This window comes from Thunnus albacares, chromosome 11, assembly GCF_914725855.1.
Source record: "Thunnus albacares chromosome 11, fThuAlb1.1, whole genome shotgun sequence".
Taxonomy (NCBI): Eukaryota; Metazoa; Chordata; class Actinopteri; order Scombriformes; family Scombridae; genus Thunnus; species Thunnus albacares.
Genome location: NC_058116.1, coordinates 16,275,606 through 16,294,080, shown reverse-complemented (window position 1 = coordinate 16,294,080; position 18,475 = coordinate 16,275,606). Strand labels below are relative to the sequence as shown.

The 18,475-nt window shown below is 41.2% G+C and overlaps 2 protein-coding genes across 3 annotated transcripts in view; one reads left to right on the top strand and one right to left on the bottom strand.

Moving 5' to 3' along the window:
* The first annotated feature begins 48 nt into the window (after positions 1-48).
* Positions 49-8,605, top strand: galnt3 (UDP-N-acetyl-alpha-D-galactosamine:polypeptide N-acetylgalactosaminyltransferase 3 (GalNAc-T3)). The gene is made up of 12 exons (XM_044366846.1): positions 49-404; positions 920-1,192; positions 1,500-2,040; positions 2,832-3,004; positions 3,652-3,801; positions 3,930-4,164; positions 4,245-4,362; positions 4,530-4,730; positions 6,317-6,448; positions 6,675-6,776; positions 6,875-7,027; positions 7,120-8,605. The coding sequence occupies exons 3-12, from the start codon at positions 1,544-1,546 to the stop codon at positions 7,231-7,233; spliced, it is 1,875 nt and encodes a 624-aa protein (XP_044222781.1). The 5' UTR covers positions 49-404; positions 920-1,192; positions 1,500-1,543; the 3' UTR covers positions 7,234-8,605.
* The window catches only part of csrnp3 (cysteine-serine-rich nuclear protein 3), a 24,840-nt gene continuing 14,297 nt past the window's right edge, over positions 7,933-18,475 (bottom strand). For both annotated transcript variants that reach the window (XM_044366847.1, XM_044366848.1), the window contains 4 exons: positions 15,486-15,654; positions 12,870-13,129; positions 12,339-12,635; positions 7,933-12,118 (listed from right to left, as the gene is read on the bottom strand). In XM_044366847.1, coding sequence (XP_044222782.1) covers positions 10,988-12,118; positions 12,339-12,635; positions 12,870-13,129; positions 15,486-15,648 — 1,851 coding nt within the window. In that variant the 5' untranslated portion in view covers positions 15,649-15,654 and the 3' untranslated portion in view covers positions 7,933-10,987. The remainder of the gene's footprint in view (positions 12,119-12,338; positions 12,636-12,869; positions 13,130-15,485; positions 15,655-18,475) is intronic.

Sequence of the window (18,475 nt, the reverse complement as noted above, 5' to 3'; positions counted from 1 at the left end):
CTCCAGATGATTTCATTCATGTTATTAAGCATGTGGGCCTGTCTGTGATTAAGAGTGCACACTGAATTGACAATTTACATGCTCAGTCTCAACACAGATAATTTGCCACATAGACAAACATTTTCAGGCGTGACTGAACAAAATGTAGGACACACTGAACATGTTAATGGACATAATAAACTGGATGCCTGCCGTGGATAGGAAGTGCTGGGAAACACAGTCGCTACAGATGGAGTCACTGTGCAAGTCGAAGGCAGAAAGACTTCAAACCGGGCACCAGAGCAGGCTCCTGCGGCTGGAATCCACGTCTGTACTCCCACAAACATCCAACTCTTCATCAGGACTATCCGCTGTGAGAAACCTGGGAACTTAAAAGGATTAGGGACACCGCACAGAATCCGCGGGTGAGTGTCAATGCCAACTTTTATTAGTAAAGCGCGATGTGATCAATAATCTAAGCAGATTCGCCTCCTTGTGAAGGGATGCTTAGTTTTGTGGAAAAAGCAAGCAGGACCATGTGCGTCTTCAGCTTCTCTTTGGTGTTCACATTCATTAGTTTTCGGTCTAACTATGTGCAAGATGTGGCGTTTTTCCTCAGAGAGCCTGATTAGATGCGGTGGGCTGTGTGTGGTGTATAAGCGCGTTCCTCCGTTATTTGTAACCCAGCAACTGTCCCAGTGAATAACCAGCTGAACAAATCCTATTGACACCATTATTCAATCAGAGGAACTCAGTGGACAACTCAAGTTTTCAATATTCCTCAAGACTGCAAATTTAGTGTTTTTATCAACAGCTTGGATATTCAGCACGTGGTTAGTGGGAAACTATATCTTAAAAGTTTCACAAGCTACAAGGTAAACAGTGCCAACGTCAAACGTGCTTGTCTGGATTGCCGATGTAACGTTGATTTGTGTTTCAGGTATGGATTATGACACGCAGAAATCCTCTCTGCGCAAGCGCACCAGGACGTCTCCTCCCTCTACCTGAGAGGAGCGCACCTGGATCCAACGAGACGGAAGTTTTGTGAAGTACAAATCCTTTTTTTTTTGTTTTCACGGAAAACAAGACTTCTTTGGAGTTGGTGAAACAAAAGAGGGGTCTCCGATCAAAGAAGAGAGGATGCCATTCGTTGGGTTTTACAACAGTTTGAAGAGGCTTTCTAACATGAATCTGTAGTTCAGCGGCTCATATGGTACGTGGTCTTTTTCTCTGAAGGAATCCGGAGCAGTGGTTGTTTGCTGATTTATGCGATTGTGAATTTGTTATGTGATTTGTAGATAGCAGCACTTTTAACTTCACCAAGAGCTTCCACGTAGAGTTACAACAGATTAAAAAGTTGTTTAAAATACAAGATGTAAACGTGGTGACATGGCAATAATGTATCCCCATGTTGCCTGTATTTTTTTCTGAAACTTTAAGGTATTTAAAAAATGTGATAACTACTTTACTGGTTGCTAATCATCAATGAACATCTGACTGTATTCATTTATTTATTGTAGCTGAAACTCAGTCTAAAACCAGCCTGCCTCTCCATTCAAGAAGAATGACAGCTCTCCGCAGAGTGCTCCGAAGGCGACTGCACCCACTTAAACTGGTGATAGTAGCCCTTGTCTTTGTCACATTTGTGTTCTTCATACAATGGGAAGTGGGGAGCCAAAGTCCAGAGGAGGACCCGTGGCTGAAGGAGATTGCAGTGAAGCGGGATGCCATGCTGGGCATGGTGATGGGAGCAGTCAATAACTTCAGGGATGCAATGCCAAAGATGCAGATCAGAGCCCCTGTACGTCAGCAGGACAATGCAGACAGCATGTCCTGTCTGCCGGGTCACTACACTGCTGCTGAGCTCAGGCCAGCCCTGGAGCGACCACCTCAGAACCCTCTTGCTCCTGGAGCCGCTGGGAAGCCCTTCAACACAGACTCACTGAGCCCCGTGGAGCAGAAAGAAAAGGAGAAGGGTGAAGAGAAACACTGCTTTAACCTCTATGCCAGCGACCGCATCTCCTTGAGCAGAGACCTGGGTGCAGACACAAGACCACCAGAGTATGTTGGCTGATACAATCTTTATGCTGTTGATAAACCTGTAAAGAAAAACTCATGTTTACCAAAAATTTCCCTCAAAATTTGCAAAAAAGAGCAGAAAGACCATGGTGTTAGTGATCATAATTAACCAAATAATGTTCAATTTATTTTCCAATTCATTTTGATTCACAAACATCATGTGATTGCACCACCTAGTGGGTGTAAAAGCAGCCTTGGTGCTGTACAAGAAGAACTCTAAGTTACATATTGGGCCAATACACCAATCTATTTAGTTAAGGGAAATGACACACTGAAAGATTCCCACATAGATTAGTGTAATATAGATGGGGTAATACAAAACGGGCTGTCTAACCCAAACAAATTCAACATATTTGCTTTTTGCAACTGGGGGAAGTCTCAGGCAGAAACCTCAGAGATGATTGTTCTGACTGAGACTTTGTTTCAGCATGCCTGCCCAGTTACTGTGGCCAGTTCAGGAAGAAGCACAGTTATGTTTGGCTAATTACACTACATCCAACTACGTTTAAGTCCAAGTACATGTCAGTACATAGTCAGTACATGACACAGACATAAAGCCTATCCATGTACTGGCTATCTTATTAGGGGGAATTACAAAGTCTCTCCCACTCAGATATGGCAGGTATTTCAAAAGGCTGCCACACATGCAGTGGCACAGCTGAAATGGACACCCCACAGGGGAGAGTCTGCAGATGTAATAACTAGACTATTGTGCCACTCAGTAACTATACAGGACAGTTAGATCTTTGTGCTCTTTTTCCTTCTTGCTGCAGATGTATTGAGCAAACCTTCAAGCGATGCCCCCCTTTGCCGACCACCAGCGTGATAATTGTGTTTCACAATGAGGCTTGGAGCACTCTGCTAAGGACAGTGTACAGTGTTCTCCACACCTCCCCTGCCATTCTCCTCAAGGAGATCATCCTTGTGGACGACGCCAGCGTAGATGGTAAAACTCAAAAGGGCCCTTCAGGACCGCCCTGCTCTCTTTTGGATTCGATTTCATGCAGCGTGTTGGGTGGGCAGCTCTTTGGTGTGCCACAAAACTTGCAGAGAGGAGCTCCTGAAGTGGGTTACAGGAAGAGAGGGGCTGCTAGTGAATACTTTCCTAAGAGGAATTAGCAGTAGTTGTGCTTAGACATGAGTCAGACGTAACTCTTGTAAACAGGTCTGATACATAGGAAAAAACAAAACCCTGGAAAGGAGAGAGGTTTTAGGAAATGCAATCCATCTGACACTCTAAATTCAGTTATTTGTTGGGAGGAGGCCACAGATGAAGCCCTGCTGTACAACAATATAAGTTGTGCAGAAACTGGTCAGACAGACTTGACAGCCAGCCATGTTGAAGATGAAAGGAAGACAGCTTTGTCCTTTTTTCATCTGTTTGAGTTTTGCCTCCCTGGCTAAGGACTGTGAATATTTAATCTATTTGCCACCTCAACAATCACTGAGCCTTTATTTTAGGAATGTGTTCATATGAAACTGTTTATATAAGACCATGTGCAACATTTACTCTTATATTATGTCATCTGATTTTTCATAATGTTCTCTTCAACCTCTGTAACTTTATGTCTCATGTGTATCCCATACTTTCAGACGTGTTAAAGGATGAGCTGGATGAGTATTTGAAGCAGCTGAGCATTGTTCGAGTTGTCCGCCAACGAGAAAGGAAAGGACTCATCACTGCTCGGCTGCTGGGTGCCTCTGTGGCCACCGGTGATACACTCACCTTTCTAGACGCCCACTGTTAGTCAACACCGCTTACATCACTCACACATTAAAACTGGTTGCATTAACAGTCTACAGTGAACTGTTTAGTGGTTGTTGTTAAGAAAAATGGTGTGATGCAATGTCCTACGTGTGTGTGTCAACAGGTGAATGTTTTAATGGATGGCTGGAACCTCTGCTGGCCAGGATAGCAGAGAACTCCACTGCAGTAGTCAGTCCTGATATAACTACTATTGATCTCAATACCTTTGAGTTCATGAAACCGTCCCCATATGGCCAGAACCACAACCGAGGCAACTTTGACTGGGGCTTGTCGTTTGGCTGGGAGAGCCTCCCAGATCATGAGAAACAAAGGAGGAGGGATGAAACATACCCTATAAAGTAAGAAAATAGCGTGCATGAATATAGAATATTAAAGTCATATGAACTCTGTCGAAACCTTTAACCAATTTTCTCTACAGGACTCCCACTTTTGCTGGTGGGCTCTTCTCCATCTCAAAGGAATATTTCTACCATATTGGAAGCTATGATGAGGAAATGGAAATCTGGGGCGGTGAGAATATTGAAATGTCTTTCAGGGTAAGACATTACTAAGCTGTCATTCTGGATGTTCAGCAGTCTTGTCATCACTTAGCCCTTTTGCCCTTTGAAACTAGTATGTACTTAGTATGCAAATGGTATCCTAAGGTGTGTCTAACTGTGTGTCATTATCCATCTGCTTTTGTTGACTGACCAACATCCTGCAGGTGTGGCAGTGCGGGGGACAGCTGGAAATAATCCCTTGCTCTATTGTCGGCCATGTTTTCCGCACTAAGAGCCCCCACACCTTCCCCAAGGGCACGCAAGTGATTGTTCGTAACCAGGTACGGCTGGCCGAGGTCTGGATGGACGACTACAAGGAGATTTTCTACCGTCGTAATCAGCAAGCTGCACAAATGGCCAAAGATGTATGTACTGCTTCTGACTTAAACACATCACTGAAATACTGTATGTTTTTTATCCTCGTGATTTTTATAAATCCAACAACTAGCTGTAAGTCTGAAGTGGGGGGAAAAGCACAGAATTAGACTTTTACTGGATAGCATGTCACTAGTGTAATTCTCCAAGCATGAATACTGTAGACTTCTTTGAAATGGAGAGAAGGAGATCATTTAGTTGAGAAGTCTCACTTGAGGCTATTAGGCTAAAAGCTGTTAACCGACAGAGAAAAAAGGGGTCTGAAAGAAGTTGGTTCTAGTAAATGACACAGGCTCTCAGCGTTTCCCGACGTGGTCTCATAGGTGCCATAAAGAGTTACCTTAGGCTACACCTCACAGAACGAGCCAGTCCTCTCCTGCTGGCTTCAAACAGACATGTCGTCGTCAACAGCTTCAAGGAGTCCACTCTAGTAGCAATCAGTGTGCACTAGTGTGAGTAGCATCCTCATCATACCACTAAGTGCTCTCATTATTCAGGAGCACGAGATGCCCACAAATCCTTTCAAATGTGGTGTTAATGTCTCAGTTTAAAAAGAACAGCACTTGTCTGTGACATTTTTACAATTAGTTAATTTGTTAAACAAGCTGTCATTAGAGCACTGATACATGGTCATCAACTTTAGAAGACTAAAGTGATGATAATATTCATAGTCAAATAAAATAATTTCCAAAGTGGAATTCTCCTATTTTCCTGTTTGTTTTTGCAATTGCAAAGTCATATTTTAAAATTTTTGTGAATGACAATTCAGAGCATGGCTCTATGTGTGACCATGTTGGTCAGTTGGTCCATCACTTTGGTCCATACTTGAATATCTCAGCAACTATTGGATGGATTGCCATAAAATTTGGTACAGACATTCATGGCGTCCATAAGAAGTCGTAATGAATTTGGTGATTTTTGCGTTTACTTTCTTCACCAGCAGGTCAAAATGTTCACTTAGTCTGTGTAATATCTCCACATTTATTTCGATGGATTGGCTGAAAATTTTGGTTCCCAGATGATAAAGTCTAATCACTTTGTTGATCCCCTGACTTTTCCTTTAGTGCCGCTATGAAGTTTGGCATTTTTTGGTTTTAGTGAAATGTCTCAACTAGTATTAGATAGATTACCATGAAATTTGGGAGATTCATGGTTCCCTCAGGATGAATTCTTATAACTTTAGTGATCCTTTAACTTTTCATCTAGTGCCACTATCACGTCAAAATTTTAACTTTTTAGCTCCATTACATTGGTTTATAATGAAATGCCTGCAAAATCAATGACATTCCCATCATTCTCAGCTGTACCAAGTTTAGTGCTTATTAGCAAATATCAGCAAGGTAACATGCTAAACAGCTAAACATTAAACTGAAATCATACCTGCTAGCATCAGCATCTTAGCATTGTCATGTGCATGTTAGCATGCTGGCATAAGCATTTAGCTCAACTGCTGTGCCTAAGAACAGCTTCACAAAGCTGCTAGCATGACTGTACATTCCTTGTGTTATTAGTATCCAGCAATGACGAACAATGAAAAATAACTGCTTTGCTCTCCTGCCTGTCATTGTTTTAACAGAGGACCTTTGGAGATATCTCTAAACGCATGGACCTCCGTGCGCGGCTGCAGTGCAAGAGCTTCTCCTGGTATTTGAAGAACGTCTATCCAGAGGTCTTCTTGCCTGATCTCAACCCATTCCGCTTTGGCTCAGTAAGATTACACACCCCACCACCAGCTCTCCTCTTTCCAAACCTCAGAGCTCTGTCTAGCCACTGAGGGTTTCCACTTAGGATCTCCAGAGGGTACTGAGCAGTTCCAATTTGACACCACTGAAAGCACTCCAGGGACTAAAGTTGTTTGAACAGCTTGCAGTGGATGTTAGCTTTTCATTTTGATTCCTCTCACAGCTTTGCCCTTTCCTTCTCTTTCTCTGTAGGTGAAAAATGTGGGCAAAGACTCATGTCTGGATGCTGGAGAGAACAATGAGGGGGGGAAACAGCTGATCATGTACCCATGTCATGGACAGGGAGGAAACCAGGTCAGTAAGAAAATGCTGGCTATTTCTGATTGACAAAAAATGTGATTCAGATTAATCACAGCGGTTGATGGCATTTCTCCTTTTTCCCCATGCTGTAGTATTTTGAGTACTCCACACATCATGAGATTAGACACAATATTCAGAAGGAGCTGTGTTTGCACGGGGCAGAGGGGGCTGTGAAGCTGGAGGACTGCCAGTATAAAGGCAGGAACACATTTGTAGGAGCAGAACAAAAATGGGAATTGAAGGATGTGAGTGTGGTCTTTTGCTTTTTCTGTGAACTAATTTTGGATTTCAGATTTCTTTTCATGAAAGTAATAGTTTTGTCTTTTTCTTCATATAGAACCAGTTATTCTTCATCCCAGGATGGAACATGTGTCTGAGTGCCCGTCATGAGCATCCCTCTCTGGCCCTCTGCAACCCCTCAGACAGATACCAGCTCTGGTCCTTCGTCTGAGTGTGCAAACTACCATTTTATACTATACTGTATGCAGTTAACATGCAGGGGTTTTAGGTTACTGACTACATTGAGTTTTAATTTATTTTTATACATAGAAGAACTGAACTGCTGCTGCTGGAAAGTTTGGACGTTGGGAGAAACCACAGTGTGCCACTGCTGGAAGGAAGCATTGAAACTATGCTCCCAGTCAGACTGTGAACTGAGATTCTTGGAACAATGAAGATGCACTGTGTTGGCAAGTGCCTCTTTTGTGTTTGAGGTGTTTTCACTACTCCTAGTCTACACAACCAATGCTTGCAGTATTAAGTATTCAAAAACAAAATTGAATATTTTCCAGTGAGACACAAATCTAAAACAAAACAAATCAGTGAAAATCGTACTTAACATATCAATCATGGACATTATAAAGAGGTTCAATCCCAAATGTTGTGCACCAAAGAGACTGTAAGTGAAAACCTGAAACACAAGTATGATATGCATCGTCCTTTAAAATATTTTTTTTATAATGCAAGACTTCTTATTTGGCTCCGTCCAGTGCCTTGGATGTAATTTTATTCTAGCTGGGAAAAGCGGTGGGGTTATGCTAGTGGAATGGGTGGTGGTGTGTTGGGGTTGTTGCAGTTTTCTGTTGATGCAGAATAGCAGCCTTTACAGTGTTGCAACCTTCAGATTAGGGTTATAGTTAATACACTTTTATTTAAGTAAGTTCTGGGAGTAATTTTTTTTCTTCAAACTCTTCAGACCAGAAAACTTTTGCAGTACAAAGGTTTTATATTTCCTACAGCGACATTAAGAATGAAGATTGATCATTTTAAAAACTAGTTTGGATGTATATGTCAAGCATGAATTACATACAATTAATTGGAACACCAGACATAAAGTGTTTGTTTCAAATTCTTATGACAGTAGTGGAAGTGACAGCATTATTGAAGATTAAAATGCATTTTTTTTACCTACAGTTCATTCTTTATGAGCAACATAAATGCAGTATGATTTGTACGACTCTTCAAATCTCTTAATTGCTGCGGTCTTTACCAACATTATAAAAAGATGATGTTTTGGTGTTTGTCAAAAGGGAACTTTTCATGTAAAATGGATACACCCAAGGGACTCTATTTATTGATCAAAAGTATTTGCAGTGAGGTGTCTAAAAAGCTCCCTCTACATCTAAACAGGAGTTCAATAATGCTTTTCTGGTGCAGGCACTAGTGTTTAGATCACAGTGGAATATTGTAAATGACTTTATGTTTGTGACTAGAACAGATCGAATGTGTGTGTTTGCCTGAAATGGAAATGGTCTTGTGTTAAGAGTGCCTTGGTATTAAGATGTCTTATTTTGAGTTCAATAAATGCAGTTGGTTAGTGCTGAGATCCTCTTTGCCTCAGTTCTCCCTGTGATCTGCAGAGGGCGCCTTGCACTTAGAAATAACTGAACTGTATGTATACTGTTGATTTTACTGGCACAAGGTGGTCTGTCAGTGACAATCTCAATACTGTTGCATGATGTGTGCATAAATATAGGAACATTACATTATATGAGCTTAAGATCAAAAGAGCAAAGATTTATTACATTTATTTCAAAATCATGTTAAAAATTAAACGACTGAAAATGATGTTGGCCCTATCTACAGTTGGAAACCAAACACATGGAGAAAAAAAATTGTACCATTTTTGTGCAAAACATATGCATTTCACAGAATATGAAAGAATTAAATAAATCAGGCACATGAAGCTTTACAACTCACAACCAGCATGGAACAAAAGACAATTTTAAGATAGTGAAGCAATTTACTCAATACAGACTTTTAGTAAACCACAATAAATACACATTTCAATATATCATTCATAATAAATACTGGAAAATAAAGTCAAACACAGGATTCTTAACTGGATGCAGTGTCATTGTATTTAGCCTTTCTCACACTGTATGCTTTGGCACAATTAATTGGTACTATAGGCCATGTTGATGCCACTGATTGCCTGAAAGCAGTCTGCACACTTCTTTTGTACCACCGAGGTGGCATGAGAGGTCCGAGCTACTCGACAGCTGCACAGAAAGCACCAAAATGCCAGTAGTGACCTCTTCTGATTATAATGAATGGGCAGATATCTGTATTCATGCAGGAGCAAAAGAGCACTTTTGCAATTAAATTAGTATTATTCACTAAATCATTGCAGCCTCCCAGTTGTTGAGCAGTCACTTTAAATTTCTTTTGTGTCAGTGATTTTATAAAGATGAGGTTATTTACAGATTTTTTGGTAAACAATTTCTTCACATCTGGCTGTTAAGTCATTTTTGATGGCTCATAGGACTCCTATTCATATTGTGTAGCTGTTAATTACTGATATGAATCATTTTTGATAATAAGCTTTGATTGTCAACCTTGAACATTTGTTTCACTCACATACAATTACTGTGGCATATGATGACTTTATGAAACTAACTGTGCTTTTTAAGTACAATATTGATTACTGTGACAATCAATCAAAAGCAATCTCAGTCCACTTTACTGAGGGTCCTCTCTAAAAGAAAATTACATGTAAATAACCCTCAAACTATTGCACTTAACACTTCAATAGAACAAATCAGCATCATTCTTCGATCCACATAAATAAACATCTTAATTATTAGACAGTGGAATGTAGCTTATACTGCATTCAAAAGCAGAAATCTCATAACCAGCTACTTTAGGAAATACTGACACATTATTCAGGATCATCATTTTTTTCTGCAATACATATAATTTAATGGAAAGCTGATTTCCAAATGAAGCCTATTATGTAAATTTAATGATGAAGATAGTGTTCTATTGTCTACGAGGAATCATAGAGCTTCTCATACTTTCCGAGATATGTCAAAGTGCTACTTCATTAATATCCCTGTATCAACAAAATGCTTCAAAGAATAAATCTTCATTTGTAGTGACACTTCATGATCATGTTATTCTAAGAGTGAACAGTGGGGGGAAGAAAAACACATGAGGGGCCACATTTTTCCACCGTTCAAGTATTAATCAGTTTAAACCAACTGCATGCCACTGGACCCCTACACATGAGTGCAAAAGGCTGCGAAGTCTGACCTTTTATGTTATTGATATTGTATTCCAAACATACAAATAAGAATTCAGGCTTTTTTCATGCTTTTCAAAACCATAGAAAAGCATATAATAGTGACAAAAAAGAAGAAGAGATGTGTACATTATGTATACAACACATTTTTTTATATAAAACAATGGCAATCATTTTTTTCCCTAAATGTTACTGGGATTCCCAAAACTGCATGCGTATTGTTATCAAAACTTTTACAATATATACGTATACACATAATTCCAAAACAATAAATAAACTGACAATAAACCATTTTTGCACATTTGACACATATAGTAGACATAGAAAAGTTCCATCTACAGTACAATATCTCCTTAAAACTAGAACTTTACATCTGAAATTACAAGATACATTGCACAGCATGACATAACCGATGTTTTTGATCTTTCAATCTTGCAGTTCAGCACACACCGTAGTGGAGAAACCTCAAAGAATGAACAATTCCTCAAAAACATTTCCATCATGAGGCCATGGCTTTATAGTTACAGATGAAAATGTACTGCGGTGCTGTAAATTGCTTTGAAATTTAAGGTCAGATGATGCAAAAAGGCCATGAATATGTTCCCTTAAAATACCACTTGGTCAGGCTTGTTCTCAAGTAAAGATGCAATCATGAAAGAACACTTTAAAAACAAGAGGCCCACTAAATGGCTGTGACCTCGGGGCAATGATCAGGTAAAGGGAGATTCTTGGTACTGTTCGCTAGTAAGGTCAGGTCAGAATGGCCATTAACAGTGGATTCTTCCTGTGGCTGTTCAGCTGTCATACAAGAGCTGCTGTAGGAACCCTGGGTGTTATTGTTCATGTAGTTTTGTAACTGTGTCTGGCTCTGGTTTTCCGGCTGCTCGACAAAAGCTGCTTTAGACATCACCTTCTTCTCCTGCTCAGGTGTGTAGCAGGTCAAGGAGGTGGCTGGAGCAGCACTGGTCAGGGTAAAATGGTGATTAGCTGTGTATTGTTCCTCAGCCTGATTAGGGTAGTCCGTGTACTGCTCAGCAGTCATGCTGAAGGGTCCCTGGGCCAGGCTACCGTTGGTCGCGCTGACTGGATCTTGGAATGCTAAGGCTTCCCCGTAGGGTTCACTGGGTTGGCTTGTTTGGCCATTGGAGGCGGCACTGGAGCTCCCTAGCTGATAGTACTCAGCTGAGGAGGAGTTCATTAAATAAGAGTTTCCGTTCATATGGTTATCATGTGCCACTGAGCCGTCATTGTAACACAGCACAGAGGACAAAGGGACCACCTTAGTGTGAGACACTGATGGGGTTGTCATGTCATCCTCAAAGTTCTCAGACTTCTCCTCATCCTCATCGTCTTCCTCCTCGTCCTCAGAGTCGCTGTTGGCTAAGCTCTGAGTGCTGGAGTCAGACAGTCCGCTGAAAACGCTGCTGCTATCCTCGTCTTCGTCATCTTCTTCATTCTCCTCCTCTTCCTCCTCGTCGTCTTCTTCGTCATCGTCTTCCTCGTCTAGAGGCTCCTCCATCTCGTCTGCGGTCTGCAGGTGCATGCCGGCTGTCTGTGGGACAGCGTCTGACAAAGAGTACTCCAACCTGTGCTGAGTCTGAACGAGAGGGTTTCCGCCTCCCATGTCGTTAGTTTCACCGCGGTAACCGTTGCTGGGGGAGGCTTGCTGCTGCTCACGGCTCTTCTCCAGTTCCAGCTTCATTATGGTGTGCAAGAAATGGGTCCGAACACGGATGGGGTTAAACTCCACTCTCCCAGTTGAATTGCTGCAGCCCTCTTTTGTGCAGCCACATGGAAATGACATACGATCCACCTAAAGAAACCATAGCATTTACTGTGCAAGTCATTTTATTTTCAGTGGACGGACTATGTAGTGTGATATTGACATGATTATATGTAAAAACATCAACATAGGTCATCCTTCAATGTCCTGTATCAATTATTGATCCCTGCACCTTCTTTTTAAATGTACAGTATGTTTTCCTGTTTACAAGTAAAAAGATAGAACATTGAATGCATGTCATGGGATTTACCTGGCACTTGATTCCTGCGTTGCTGCAGGCGCAGGTCTCTGGGTCACAGAAGACTCTGCAATCACAGCCACAATCCTCTCTGGACATCCGGATGGCTCGCAATTCGTGTTTCTCTTCCACGTCAATCTTCTTTACCCCGGAGGACCGAAGCAGTGCCCGACGCTTTTTAGTGGTAAGAGGCTGCAGGAAGAAGTACTCGTCCACCTCTGTGTTGTCCAGATCGATGTCATCATCAGATATGTCCTCTGCCGTGAGCGTGTTGGCCTCTTCAGACTCTACTGTGCCATTCTTAGTCAGCTGAAAAGAAGAAGGAATCATAACCAAGTGTTTTTTTTTTTTTTATGAAAGCAGGGAAATAATGAGCTAATCACAGTTACAAAGTGGTTCTTCAAACAAAGAATCCTAATCTTACAGACCAAAGTCATTTCAAATTCCTTACATCTGATAGGCCTACATAATGCTTATAAAATCCTTTGTACAGCAAGACTGATAACAACAATTGTATTCAGGCACAGATTGCAAATCATTTACCTTGAGTTTGATTGAGTTGAGTTTCTCCTCCTTCAGGTGGTCTCTTAGCATGTCTCTGTGGATCCTCTCCTGTTCCAGGGCAAATTCTCCCAGGGAGTACTGCCTGACCCAGCTGTGCCTGTTGGACATGCCCAGCGTGCTGCCACCCTGGCTAGGCACGCTGGTGAAACCCTGCCGCCGGCTGAAGTAGTACACCGTCACTTTCTCAAAATGCACCCGCCTTGTCCTCAACCGCTTCTCCCTCTTCAGTATTGAGTCAGCTGCAAAGGAAGACGGCAAAGACATCTTGTCATCTTGGTTGTAAACTGTTTTTGATAACTCATTAATCTCATATGGAAAGAATTAAAGCTCCATTCTGTGCATCGTTGCACTAAGAAAACATTCGGCATCGTTTTTTAAAATCATTTATATGTACTGTCATGTTGGAGTAGAACAGTTTTAAAGCCATGTAAAGTCTTGTAAGATAAGTGACATCTTTATGGCAAAATGTGTGACACTGATTTCCTTTGAGTGTTGTCCTTAAATGCCTGAATTATGAGAAATTCTTTCTTGCCAGCTTTACAGCGAGCTTCTACGTATCTTGGAGCACAGCTTCGTAGGGAAGGATTTCATCACATATCTGCGCTTCCGCTTGGCATGCAAGTCCTCAGTGTGTCTTTTTAAGGAGAGTTCTCCGAAAGGGAGGGACAGAGAGGAGGGCAACGGTGGAGCATAAATAATCCCCTGCCTGGCCCTGAGATGAAGAGCGCTCGTTCACGGAAGCAGTGTTCCCAGCGCTCACCCCGTATCAGACAGACAGGACAAATAGAAACCATCTGGTTCCAACAGCTCTGTACCCCACGCAAAAGGGACAATACATTTCATTACAGATGTAGAGCTGTCAGACTGAGCGTACGGAGCAGAGCAGAGTTTCATGCAAAACAGCTATCAGCTCGTGTTTGGTGTCAAAACAGTTAACAGATGTTTTGTTCTATATAATCAGCTTCCGTTTTTAGATGTCTATATTAAAACAGCACCTCATAGGTATTTTTCAGTTTTGCAAGCTGTAATTGGTTTAATGTTCCTTTACCCTTTAAAGACTCCAAGAACCAGACCTGACTGTTTCGCACGCTCTAAAAAAAACAAACACATTACAGATGTTTTTCCTCCTCTCTCTAACACAACAGCATAGGATGTAAAACCACTCAGGACATAATTGTTTTATCTCTCTCACTCGCTCTCTCTCTCTCTCTCTCTCTCTCTCTCTCTCACCAAGACAGTCAATCAGTGTACACGCACATGTCAATTCACAGGAGGGCACTCTTCATAGCGCACCGCTCCCTTGTCGCTGTTAGCTGTCCTCCTCGAGCTCCCAGCTACCAGCAGCTGCAGCTGACACAGAGGCCAAGCTCAGCTTGCAGGGACGCAGCACCCTACTTATGTCTCTCTACAGGAAGATTTCTTTGACACTCATCTGTATGTCATTCACACAGACAAGAAAAAATGCTACATTGTCAAAACACAAATTTAGTGTTGTTATTGACTTTTATTAAAACTAAAATATTTTAATTTATTGAAATCCAATACTAAATAGCCAAATTGTGCACATAAACACAGACACACACAGTCCAAACATGACTGTTTTGTTCTTTAAGAATCCCATTATTTTCTGGCAGCAAATATCTGCTTTCAAAATCCCTCAAAGGATTACCAAACTACCACTGTATAATCTATTTCACTAACATTCTGTCTCATTTCGTTGACACTAAGATTCACATGTGCACTGTGTTACTCCTTAGAGATGACTTCAGTGTGCTTTTGAACCTACACAAAATCTTCTGTAGTTGGTTTATCTTCGATTAAGAAGACTACATTCTTTAATACAAAGTTAGTTCATGCCAGGAATTGCTGTGGAGTCTCTCAGTTGCAAGAACTCTTTTAAGGTGTTTGCAAATTAAAAAGCAGAACTGGTGAGCCTTACAGAATCTCAACTGTGACCTTATCTTAGTAAACCAAAACGATTCTTTTCCAAAACTAGCTTTGCACCCCTGCAGCTGTTGCTCCATTTTAGTCAGTTTTCATCTAGCCTTTTTTTTTTCCAAATTTAGCATTAAAAAGTAAAATATGATTTATATAACCAGATAACTAATTAAGTCACTAACATGTCGAGCATCCCTGTGCTGTTCTTAGAGAGCAGTTGCACGCATGTATACATGTACAGTATCAACAGTGTAGCACACAGCTTGAGACGAGATCAGCTCATTCATCTGGTTGTGCCTGCATGCTGATGCTGTTCCTAATGAAGGAGGCTGCCTCTGCATCCCTCCTTTTTATTACAGCACTGGACTCTAACCATTACTTAGTCTCTGCTCTTCATCTATGACTGTGCATTCATATTACACTTCTTTATCAACAGATAAGTTGATAAGCTTTTCTTTTCCTTTCTTTGACCTGCATCTGGTTGCCTGTGAGCTACAAAATCTGACTCAGAGTTGTATAACCAACTTGATTAAAAAACATCTCTTTGCTTTGGCTTTGTTTTCCCTGAGAAGAAATGATTACATTAATCTCACTGTCAATAGTACACGATAGCCACACTGAGCACACTGTATGAATTTAAAAGGCACAGGCACTCACGGGTAAAAGGGCCTGAGGCAGAGGGGTTGACACTGTCACTGCTATCCCCACTCTCACTGCAGGAGACCTCATCATCAGACTCCCGCAAGGAAGAGCACGGGGAGGAGGAGGCTTCCACCTCCTCAAATTTCCTCTTCAGTATTCCGCTCATGGCCCGCCGCATCTGCACCTGAAACCGAAAGACAGCAGAGGGGCCACACATTATTTAATATCCAGTTTAGGGCCTTCATAATCCTCAACACACTCAATTAGCTGTGAGGCCCAGTCTCCCCTCCTCCCTTCAAATACACACACACACACACACACACACACACACACACATACAATCTCTCCTGCTGCTCTCCCAGCTCCCAGGCGTTCCCCAGGCGATTGATCACCTTGGCACAAAGGAGCTGAGATGGAAAGAGAAAGCTGCTAATTACATACTACGTTTGCCTTACAGGAAGTTCATTTCACTGTCTTTGATTGAGAGGCCGGAGAAAAAAAGACACTTGACCAACTTGTCTTGCACTGCTACAAACCAGGGTGGAAATATATTATGTACCAAATATAAATATAGATTCAAATAAACCAAAACATTATCTGATATCTGCTACACCTAGAAATCATGAAGCATGATGGAAAATATCCACTGGCTTCAACTACAGGACATCTTATGGGAGAAAGAACCCATCTGCCACTTTTTCTAAAAAGGATGCAATAAATTCACAAGTGCATAAGTAGTATTGGTGTGTCATGTGCATCTGTACAGGTGCATTGTAATACCATGTAGCTATTAAAGTGAGGCAACAATCTTCAGTGATTTGTTCAGTATATCATACATCATGTAGTGTTAGAGGAGGAACTGCGGTGAAGGTGAAGCTGCGGTTGACAGCATAATAAGTGACATCCTGTATGTCAGTAATGAGCTTCTGTTAGGTCAGATTGTTCCTGTAGAAAAAAAAACAACAGAAAACTACAGCTGAGCCGGGTAAAAAATCTATACTGTAATAGGCTATAATTCACCTTATAATCTGCTACAAATGCAGTCAATAAACATGTTCCATAAAATATTGTAAAAGTAATACAATGCTTTGTTATACTGCTGCAACAGATATTATCTCTGCTACAGACCTGTGTGATACTATCATTAAATTGTGCCATGATAATAATATTTGGTAATAGTAGCTCTACGGTTCATTCGGATACACGAATAGCACAAAAACTATCCTTGTATCTCTGTGTAGGTGCAAGCTACAGTTTGTAGCTGTGGCACTTCATACAGAGGATGTTGTAACAGAACAGAACACTTCAATGTCAATTGAGGGGGACAATTAACTCCCTCTGACTGATGATGCAATTAGACAAATAAACAAGAACAAGCTCATCAGTCAACTACACTAAAACCAATTACCATTATGCTGCAACTTGCTCTAATAACTACTGCATTTTAACTGTCAAGCTACATATAATTTTGGTCATATCATGCCAATCATTTTAAAATATGTAATTAAGAAACTTATTTAATGTTAATCACAACTCATAAAATTAGACATTGTTGAAAATTTGGTCAAAATAATGTATTTAGCTGAAGATATGTGTGTTCCTTGTTTAAACAGCAGTAGCTGGAGGGTCATGTCATGTTTTAAAATTAAAATAGCAAAGGTTTGCTATGACTGGCAGCTTTTCCCTCACTGCTTTCTCTCTCAGAAACTGGAATCAGTAAAGGCAGTGTGCATCTTCGCCCGGTCCCACTCTGTCTATCTGCCAGAGCAGCTTGTGGGGGAGTTTCATTCACAGACAGCCGCTGCGTTTCATCTGGGCTCTGCTATCAAGTCATTACAGATGCAAATACTGCCTGAGAGACATACTGCCTGAGAGAAAGAGGTGCTACCCAGAGAGGAGTAGCGCTGCCAGCAAGAGGGTCATTGTTCCCAGGAGGCTGTGCTTGTTCAGCGCAGTGACATGGCACTGCCAGCATTTGGAGAACCTCCAGAGTCAACAACTCTACCTACAACTAAGGAATGTGAAGCATCCTCCATTTGAGAGAAAGTGGAGGAGAGGGCAGTCAGTCAGGATAACCTCACTGAAAAAAAAAATCATCCAAATGAATTGAAATGAATTAGAAAAGAAATCTGTAAGTGGGGAGCTAACATGTTTTAGATTCTGTGAAGCCAATAACTGCACTGGTTGTCAGGAAAATGAAAATCTGTCTAATCTCTCTTCTGAATGATTATGACAAATGATAATGACATAAAATGATGAAAGAATATATTACAATATGAAACATATAACATGATTGTCCATTGAGATTTAAAATGTCAATCAACCAACAGAATGGCTAACCTCGCATCAAAACAGCGAAGAAACAGATTTATTTCACAATCCGATTCATTTGTGGGCAAACAGGGGTGGAAATTTCCACCAGAAATGACCTGTGTAATTTCAGTCCATTTCCTGCTGAGGGTCCTAGATGCCATTGTTGGAAACCTATTTGTATGCTTAGCTCTCAGCTGATGCTGCACTAGGCTTTGATACCAAAAGTGGTTTCCATGGAGATTCTAATGTACTCTCACAAGTACTGCTTTCCCATATGACTGTTTCCAGTGTTACATACTGTGTAATGGGGGCTCTTCATAATAACGCACCAATGTTAGAGCAAATTAATCAAAGAAATCATGTATGTACATTTATCACAGTTCCATTATAATTAAATACATTCTGTAATGTCGACAACAGTATGAAAAGTTTAAATCTTGACACTGGATTGGCATGACATCATAAGCTACAGAGCAGTGGGTAAACTAGGGTGAACCTCTTTCATTGTGGCTAAATAAAAACCAGAGACTGTTGCTCCTCTCCAACAGCTCTCTCTTTGTCTTCGCTGTTGCCTTACCACTAATCACGGCTGGGCAGCATACACTATGGTACAAGGCAGAAAATCCCAGAGAAAATAATGCAGCAAAAGCCAGCTTGGAAAGCCCCTCCCTGTGTTTGCCTCTCTGAGCACA